Source organism: Garra rufa, chromosome 23 (genome assembly GCF_049309525.1).
Source record: "Garra rufa chromosome 23, GarRuf1.0, whole genome shotgun sequence".
Classification (NCBI taxonomy): domain Eukaryota; kingdom Metazoa; phylum Chordata; class Actinopteri; order Cypriniformes; family Cyprinidae; genus Garra; species Garra rufa.
In genome coordinates this window covers 13,177,553-13,187,801 of record NC_133383.1, presented here as the reverse complement: position 1 = coordinate 13,187,801, position 10,249 = coordinate 13,177,553, and the positions used below count along the sequence as shown (strand labels likewise).

Genomic DNA, 10,249 nt, shown 5'->3' with positions numbered 1-10,249 from the left:
CTTTGCTAATATCAATATCATATCTTGAAGTACATGTTGATAAAAAGATACATGCTTTGAGCATATCATAAATGACGAACTGAAAACAAATGATTTTCAATAAAATGTTTTCAATAAAAAAAAATTACCCCCAATAAGGGCCACCCTAGCACACCACCAAGTCATGTCATCACCTTATTATTTCTATAACGCTTCATGCAATAGAGATCGTTTCAAAGCAGTAGTAACAAATTTATATTCAGCTGTAAAGCAGCTCTAATAGTGTCATTATACAGTTTAAGTCAGTTCAGTGTTCAGTTCATATTCTTTTTCTCTCGTCTATCACTTGCACATCTGGCATCTCCTAAATCATACAGGATTTGTTTGTTCATTTATATATATATATATATATATAAAATGAATGATTTTTAAAGCATTACCCTTTAATTTTATTTTGTTATATGACTTTTCTACTTTGAGTGTTATGGAGATCATAATGCTAATTAGTTACCCCTTAAATAACATCACATTAATGAAGTAAAAAGCGCTAATGAATGTGTTGTCTCTCAAGACATTAGATACTAGATATCATCATCTTTAATGACACCTCAGGAGGAAACATTGGCTAATATATTGCCCAAAAATGTTTTTAAGTTCACATTCAGGTTTCACAGTGCTCCTGGACTGTGAAGCAGAGGCAAAAACTAAGGTTTGTTATCCACAAACCTCTACAATACTTTTCATGTATGTATTCATTATCATGTTAATGTGTTAAATGTATATTTTCATTGTGATATATCTGCTTGAATGTCATAAGGCTTATGTCCTCAAATGTTAGGTGATTTGTAAAGCACAGGCTGTTTGTGATTGTTTCTCACAGGTATCTTGTTTCTCGCCCACTGAAAGCAAAGCACTCTGCAAGGAAGCTAGGTCGTAAAAAAAGGACGGTCATGCAGAACGCCAGCAACTCCATCATTCAGCCTGCAGGGTTATACATTGTTGGCTTGAGTACAATGTCTTACATTAATATCTATGTCATGTTTCTCACTGTGCTTTATGTGATCACAATCATGTGCAATGTCTTTCTGATCGCCATTATTATCTATGACCACCGTCTTCATGTCCCAAAGTTCATGGCCGTTGGTAATCTGGCTGTGGTTGATATTGTTCTTAGCACCTCTCTTGTGCCTGGCATGATAAAGACTTACATTGTTCTTGATAATTTTGTGCCATTCAAACTATGCCTTGCGCAAATGTACACTTACTATACATTTTTATCCCTCGAACCATTTTGCTTATGCATTCTCTCTTATGACAGGTTCATTGCAATCTGTTTTCCTTTGAGACAGGAGTCTATAAATACAAACACCAGAATGGCTTATATAATCGGTGCAGCTTGGTTATTTTGTTTTGTTTTAGTTTTCTATGCTGTTGCATCCATACCAACCTTGTCCTTTTGTGGCTCTCTTGAGGTCCACAGCTATTTTTGCGATTGCGCTCTTACTTTAGTACTTGCTTGCAGCGATATCACATCTCAGTGGAATTTTATCACTACTTTAACTATACTTTTCACTGCTGGACCTTCGATTTTTATTTTCCTGACCTACATGGGTATACTAAGCGCTGTATTCAGAATGAAAAATAATCAGAGCCATTATAAGACACTGGCCACGTGCACAGAACACCTCATAATAGTGGCCCTATTCTTCATTCCTATCGCTATTATCTTCTGTTTTATATTTTTTGAAGTTATTTGGGACACAAATGTAGGTATGGTGAGCTTGTCTTTGTCAACACTCATCACACCCTGTGTGAATCCCATTGTCTACTCACTAAAAACTAAAGAGATTCGAAGCAGGATTTATTCTTTGTTAACCCGGAGATGGTCTGTTCATCCTCTAAAAACATCACATTAATGTACCACATAACTGTGCCTCAAGTATGAAGTGTTGAGATTATTAATCATGTTATCTTGGAGGCTTTCTGTAATGCTTCTGTGACGGTATTACACTGTGCTCATTTTATTGTTTTTTTTTAATAAAATATATAGTTCTAGATTTGCTCTGTATTTACAGTGCCTTAAGAAAATATTTATACCATTTTTTTTTCACGTTTTGTTATGTTGCTGCCTTATGTTAAACTGTTTTAAATGATTTTTATCTCCATCAATCTAATATCAAATCCATATAAAAAACAAGTTTTTAACATCTTTGCAAATTTATTACAAATTTAAAAAAATGTATTCCATTGCATAAGTATTCATACCTGTCAGGGATTCCTTGCTGTCACAGTCACCACAGTCATAAGCCACAACACTCACCAGATGCAGCCACTAATCAGGACTCCTACTTATACATGTCAATATCAGTCTCTCATCGTTTTGTCTACTGTTCACTTTGTTGGACAACTCACCTGCTACTAACCGCTATATGCTTACCTTCAGCTCCTCCACAGCTCCTGAGATCCAGTTCTCCACCAATGATGAATGCTTGCAAACCTGCAACAGAAACCTGCATCAGACAATTTAGCTAAGTACTCAAGAACTGCTGACATTTTTTAAAACTCACCTGATATCTGCCATTCTCAATCCATCATACCAACTGTTCAATAAACTTACCTGTTTGACCATTTAACTCTTGCTTCTGGCCTGTCCTGTGACAATAACCCTATCTGAGACAGTTGACAGATTTAGCTCAGGGGCATTCATATTGCTTGTAAAGTTACTACACCCTGTGGCAAATTCAGTTGAATAGGTGTGATTTGGAAAGGCACACATGTCCTAATAAAAGGTCTAACAGCTAAAAGTTTATATCAGAGCAAAAACCAAGCCCTGAGTCAAATGAAAACTGCCCTTGGAGCTCAGAAACAGAATTGCGCCAAGCCACACATCTGGGAAAAAGTTCAGAAAAAATAAAAGGTTCACAGAAGCATTTAGTCTTTGTTACACTTAATGGAAGAAGTTTGAAACAATCAGGACTCTTTCTAAAGCTGGCCTTGTGGCCAAACTGGACAAGTGATGGAGAAGGGCTTTGGTTAGAGTGGTGACCAAGAACCTGATGGTAACTCTAGTTGAGCTCCATGATCAAACGTGGAGACAGGCAAGATCTACAGGACAAAAATGACTCAATCGATCTAGACTTTATAGCAGTGTGACCAAACTCAAACATCTCCTCAGTGAAGACACATGAAGACCCATTTGGAATTTGCAACAAAGCACCTAAAGGACCCTCAGATTGTAAGAAACAAGATTCTCTGGTCTGATGAACATCATTTCCAAGCATCATGTTTGAAGGAAACAAGTCACTGCTCATCACTCGCACAGTAGCATCCCAATAGTAAAGTATGGTGTCTAGCAGCCTCATGCTGTGGAGCTGTTTTTCAGTGGCAGGGACTTAGAGACTCTTCAGAGGAGAAGGAAAGCTTAACACAGAAAAGTATAGAGATAGCCTTAAAGGGGCCATAGGATGCCCATTATCCAGAAGTCTTATGATTCTTAATAAAATGTATATAACAGGGTTTGCTTAAAGTTTATCAATGGTAATGTAAAACAACACCTTGTTACCCTGTCTAAATCAGCTCTACAGAAATCACCCCATTCTGTTGCATGTTCCTTTAAATGCAAATGGGCTCTGCTCACCCCACCCCTCTCTTCTCTCTGTGGACTGGCAAGCCATGCTCTTTTAACTTTAACCACATTTAGCCACAAATCTTGCTAACTAGCATGTTGTTAGTAAAAGCGATTGCACAGATCACAAATGATTCATGTGAACATAGACACATTTATGCAGCTCGTGGGGCGCATTCCCTTCACAAACAAATGTAATCTAGATGTCAGATGTCGTAATCCAGGCTCAGATGTCGGGGGTAAATGATGACCACTATGTTCATTATTACATCCAACAGCAGAACACCTCAATCACTTAGGAGCCATTTTTGTCTACATCCCTGCTCTGGCATCAAAACAATGGTGAGTGCGGGTCTCAGATAAGACGCCAGTGTCAAGCAATCTATCATGGGAGCAGCCTCTGTCGTTGTGACATCACACAGACAAGAATCTGAGAATGGCTGATTTTCAAAAAGGGGAAATAATTTTTACAGATTAATTAAAAACCACTAGGTGGACATTTGTCATTATAGGGTAGATGTACCCACACTTCCAACACACATTTATGTTCAAACAACATGTAAAAGTGAACTTTGCATCCAATTACCCCTTTAATGAAAACCTAGTCCAGAGCATTCAAAACCTCAGACTGGACAGAAGGTTCACCTTCCAAAAGGACAATGACCCTAAGTACACAGCAAGAGTGGCTTAGACAACTCTGTGAAGGTCATTGAGTGGTTCAGCCAAATCCAAATCAAATATTTCTGGAGAAACCTGAAAATGTGTGTCTGCCCCCATCCAAGGTGAATATGCAATGTACTTATTTCAGTGTTTTATTTTTAATACATTTACAAAGTTGTGACAACTCTGTTTTTGCTTTGTCATTATGGAGTGTAGATTGATGAGGTGGAAAAAATACATTTAATGCAGTTTAAGATACGGCAGCATCATAAAACATGAAAAAATGAATGAAAATTTGCAAGGCACTGTATCTTGTAAAAACTTGGACTCTTTCACTTGCACCATTTAATTACAAAGAACACAAATTAAGAATAACAGCACATTTTCTTTAATTGGGATTCAACATCTTTGTATGAACTAAAAAAATGAAAATGAAATGATCATGTGAATACATTAGTTCCTAAATTATTTAAGAATAGTTGGAGGCAAACAATATAGTGGTAATTGTCACAATGAGGGTCAGAGACGTTCGGATCCATTTGCAGCATTTATTCAAACAAACAAACACAAAGGGTCAAGCAGAAATCGTGGTCAAAAAACAGGCAGAAAGGTCGGGGCTGGCAGCGAGAATCAAAACACGGGGAGTAGTCCAGGAATCAAACAGGGAAAACAAACACGGAAAGAAACGCTCGGAAATACAGACCATACGGAACAATAAGACTTCGCAGAGTGGTTGTGTGTGTGAGAAGCTTAAATGCAGTCAGTGTGATGAGGTGCAGCTGTGAGCGGTAATCAGTAAAGTGAGAGCAGGTGAATGCAGTGATTAGTGCAGTGGCTTGTGGGGAATGAAGTCCATGAAGTGTGGTGCAAGAGTTCATGATGACAGGATAGACCAGATACGTGACAGTAATAGTGGACTATTTAGAACTTATTTCTTTATATTCGCAATGTATTTTATGAAAATCTAAAAAGTCTTAATTTTACGCTTATTCTTTTTAAATAGTAAGCAGTACATGCTGTAGTTGTCCCAGTTGCTGGGGTGAGGAGCCAGAGGTAAACTCGCTGAGCCAGGGGTATAAACAAATACTTAACCTTATTTAAACAACAAAAAGAAAACCAGGAGAATAACAACACAATGTAACTTTAGGACCGGGCAAGGGGAAAATGGGGGACAAGGACCATATATATGGGGAATACAAGGAAGAAACCAAAACATAGGAACCACAGGAGGGAAAAACACTAGGAAAACAAAAAAGAACAGTTCATAATCCTGACACTATGCCCCCATCAAAAAAGGCGCGTCATGCGGTGTTAAACATCTAAAGGGGAGGGTGGGTGGGCGCCCTGGAGGCTGGTAGGTAGGGACACAGGAGGCAAAGGCTGCTTCCAGGCGGGTCAGGGAGCTCAGGGACCATGGCGGATCTGGGAGTTCAGGAGGCCATGGCCGGACAGACAGTTCCCGAGGCCATGGCAGAGCAGACAGTTCAGGGGGCCATGGCAGGTCGAGGAGTTCTGGAGGAGCGGGCTCTGGAGGGAGCTCTGAAGGGAGCTCTGGAGGAGTGGGCTCTGGAAGGAGCTCTGGGCGAGCGGGCTCTGGAGGGCGTCTTGGGTGAGCGGGCTCTGGAGAGCTGGGCGAGACCAGCGGAGACTCTGGAGAGCTGAGCGAGATCAGCGGAGACTCAGGTGCGATGGCCATCTTGGCCGGGGACTCAGGTGTGGCGGCCATCTTGTCCGGGGACTCAGGTGTGGCGGCCATCTTGTGAGCTGATTCTAAAAGGGCAGCCATCTTGTGAGCTGACTCTGGAAGGGCGGCCATCTTGTGAGCAGACTCTGGAAAGGTGGCCATCTTCTGAGCAGTCTCTGGAAGGGCGGTCATCTTTGCCGGGACTCTAAGACCTGCAGTACTGAGCCAGCGGGCTGAGGACAGCGATGTTACACTGGATGATGTCAGGGGATTTGGGACTGGGTTGGCGGTTTGAGCCATTGGCACGGCACGTGGGGATTCCCGGCTTAGGGTAGACTGGCACGATAGGGCGTGTCTCAGATGGGGCTGGAAGATGAGACTTACAAACACTTTTAACTTCTTCAATTTCCAAATCTGAACCATTTAAATAGAGAATGAGATTGATCAGCTCTATCAAGGGGAAGTTGCTTGTGGGAAGATCGCAGCGTATAGTCTCATTGTCCAGCCCCATAACAAACACAGCGCCGAGAGAGGCGTCGGGCCAGTCTACCTGATGGGAGATCTCGATGAAATCCTCCACATAACACTCCAACTCCCGACTGCCCTGCCGCAGTCTCACCAGTTCTGTCTCAGCCTGTTTCATCCTCAGATATCTTGGTCCGGTCTTCTGTCATGGTTGCTGGGGGTGAGGAGCCAGAGGTAAACTCGCCACAGCCAGGGGTATACACAAATACTTAACTTTTTTTAAACAACAAAAAGAAAACCAGGAGAACAACAACATAATGTAACTTTAAGACTGGACAAGGGGGAAATGGGGGACAAGGACTATATATACACAAGCAAAGGGGAGTGGCAACTTAACAAGACAGGTGAAACCAATCAGGGATAACAAGGGGGAAGTCCAAATATGGGAAACAGGGGGAACCAAAGCGAACTAACCAACAGGGGGAGACAAGGAAGAAACCAAAACATAGGAACCAGAGGAGGGAAAAACACTTGGAAAACACTACAGAACAGTTCATAATCCTGACAGTAGTAGTATATAGTATTCATGCCATTTCAAATATTGAGCCTTACACAAACAGCTGATTTTTTTAACCTGCGTTCAGGCAAATATATGTGAAGGTTTTCACAGATATTAAATGCTGTTGTCAGTTTGCTTTGTTTTGAGTTTCTTTAAAAGCAAAATCCAGGTGGCACATGATGCACTTGATACATCTGATCTTATTAAAATTCAGATCTAATTTTAATCTCATCGTACATCGCTGCAGACATCTCTTAATATTTTAATAACCATTATAGGTGATAAGCTCATCGCCATCTTATGAAAATGATCATTATTAATGTCCATGAGTGTCCTAGCCACAGCCTGGGCTTGAACTAAATTAAATATTTCTGAAAAAAAAATGAAAAATGTGTGTCTGCCCAAGGTGACAGATCTTGAGACGTGAACAGGCAAGGAGAAGAATGGCAGATAATTGCCAAATCCTGGTGTGCAAAGCTTGTTGTATCATACACAAAAAGACATGACTGTAAAGATTCTTCAGCTAAGTACTGAGTTAAGGCTATGAATACTATTAGAAAATTAGTCACTTTGTCAATATTGTCTTTATTTATAGGGAATTAGGTTGCTTGGGCAGTAATTAGGCTGTCTTAAGTGTGTGTTTCTTTCTTAGGATTTTAATTTCTTTATACAGCATGTTTACAGTTGGTTAATTGTTAATGTTTTGTCTGAACGGTGGAAGATTGGAAACATTAGCTCACCTGGAAAAGATGTCAACTCAAAATTGAATTGAGACATTTGGTGAATCACGCCTCTGGTCAGCCCAAATCACCTTTACAACTTTGATTGAAATGAATGGATGAAGTCCTGATTATGTGTGATTAAAGTTAATTAAAAGAATAGTTTACCCAAAAATTAAAATTCTGTCATCATTTACTCACCCTCTGTTTGTTCCAAACCTACTGTACATACGTTACTTTCCTCTGTCACGTTTGTGATGGAGGAGATCTGGGTCCAAAGGCAGGGAAGGAATATTTTTAATTATAAAACGATAAACAAACACAAACCAAACAAAACACAAACCAAAGGCCAACACGGCACAACAAGACTTGATCTGGGGACACAGAGACAAACATAGAAGACAATGCAGCCAGAATGAGGAGTGGGAGATGTGCAGCTTTATAGTCCGGTATTCGTGAACAGGTGTGAGTGTAATGAGTGTCAATGACAACAGGACCAGGTGCAGATGATCAGGGAAGTGCAGTGCAGGGAAGGGAACAACGACCTCAGGTGGCTGAGGGAAGCCCCACAGCCCAGATCATGACATTACCCCCCCCCCCAGGGAACGGCTTCCAGACGTTCCCAAAACAAAAAATCTGGAGGGAGGAGGAACGGTGGAAGGTGAATCAGGGGGGGGGATGGCGGGCCAGGCCCGTGCAGCGGAGGAACGTGAGCGGACACCGCCGCCAGAGGAACGTGAGCTGGCCTCGCCGCCAAAGGAACGTGAGCGGACACCGCCGCCAGAGGAACGTGAGCTGGCCTCACCGCCAGAGGAACGTGAGCGGACACCGCCGCCAGAGGAACGTGAGCTGGCCTCGCCGCCAGAGGGACGTGAGCGGACACCGCCGCCAGAGGAACGTGAGCTGGCCTCGCCGCCAGAGGAACGTGAGCGGACACCGCCGCCAGAGGAACGTGAGCGGACACCGCCGCCAGAGGAACGTGAGCTGGCCTCGCTGCCAGAGGGACGTGAGCGGACACCGCCGCCAGAGGAACGTGAGCGGACACCGCCGCCAGAGGAACGTGAGCGGACACCGCCGCCAGAGGAACGTGAGCGGACACCGCCGCCAGAGGAACGTGAGCTGGCCTCGCCGCCAGAGGAACGTGAGCGGACACCGCCGCCAGAGGAACGTGAGCGGACACCGCCGCCAGAGGAACGTGAGCTGGCCTCGCCGCCAGAGGGACGTGAGCTGGCCTCACCGCCAGAGGGACGTGAGCTGGCCTCGCCGCCAGAGGAACAGAGAGAGCGGACGCCGCCGCATCGGGCACAGAGTGAGTGGTCACTGCTGCGGCAGGAACGGAGATAGCGGTCGCCGCCGCTTCGGGTACAGAGATAGCGGTCACTGCCGCTTCGGGAACAGAGAGAGCGGACGCCGCCGCATCGGGCACAGCGATAGCGGTCACCGCCGCGTCAGGAACACAGATAGCGGTCAATGACAACAGGACCAGGTGCAGATGATCAGGGAAGTGCAGTGCAGGGAAGGGAACAACGACCTCAGGTGGCTGAGGGAAGCCCCACAGCCCAGATCATGACATCCTCAGGTGAACACAAAGCTGAACATTATACTGCTCAATCTGTAAAGTTGTAAAGTGTATATACAGTGTATTTTTGCACATGTACATGTGAGTGCTATAACAAACCCCTGTAAAATACTCCAAAATAACAGCAACAGCTTAATATCGCTAAAAAGAAAGAGTTTTAGGATTGGTCTCAATTTAACACCTTGTAACTTGTGTTCACACTTGATTGAAGTGCAGTTGTGTTATTTGTGTTAATTCTCTTTTCTCTCCTCTATTGTGCATCTGGCATCTCACAAAAAATACAGGATTTGTCCTATATGTTAAAATGTTTGTTCATTTACATGTGTGTGTGTGTGTGTGTGTGTGTGTGTGTGTGTATATATATATATATATATATATATATAATTTATTTTGTTTCATATTATAAAATGATAAAAAAAATTTAATGATTTTCCTACTTTGAGTTATCCCTCTGTGAGTTTTTTATTGTTGTTACAAAAATGAACACAAAAATAAACAGTCTAATTGGTGACACTTAAGGCAATTAGTTACAGCATCAATAATTAAGAAAAAAAGCACTAATTAATGTTTTCTCTCAAGACATCAGAAATAGATAATGGGGGTTCTTTCTTGTTTAATGACACCTCTGGAGGAAAAACTGCCTAATATATTGGCTAAAAATCTTCTCAAGTTCACATTCAGGATTCACAGTGATCCTGGACTGTGAAGCAGAGGCAAAAACGGTGGTTTGTTATCCACAAACCTCTACAATACCTTTTTTCATGTATGATTTAATTGGAATAGCATTGTAATATGTTGCATGTAAATTTTCATTGTGATATTTCTGGTTGAATGTCATAAAGGCTTATGTACTCAAATGTTTTGAATGTGATGTATGAAGTACAGACTGTCTGTGACTTTTTCTCACAGGTATCTTGTTTCTCACCCACTGAAAACGAAGCACGCTGCAAGAAAGCTAGGTCGTAAAAAAAGGACAGCC

At 42.4% G+C, this 10,249-nt stretch overlaps 1 protein-coding gene across 1 annotated transcript; it reads left to right on the top strand.

Annotated features, from left to right (window-relative positions):
- The first annotated feature begins 929 nt into the window (after positions 1-929).
- Positions 930-1,895, top strand: LOC141298746 (olfactory receptor 10A4-like). Its single transcript, XM_073829052.1, has one exon. The coding sequence runs from the start codon at positions 930-932 to the stop codon at positions 1,893-1,895; it is 966 nt and encodes a 321-aa protein (XP_073685153.1).
- Positions 1,896-10,249: the final 8,354 nt, after the last annotated feature.

Bases quoted from the DNA above. Each gene is read 5' to 3' on its own strand.
- LOC141298746 (XM_073829052.1), top strand. From the start codon at position 930: ATGCAGAACGCCAGCAACTCCATCATTCAGCCTGCAGGGTTATACATT.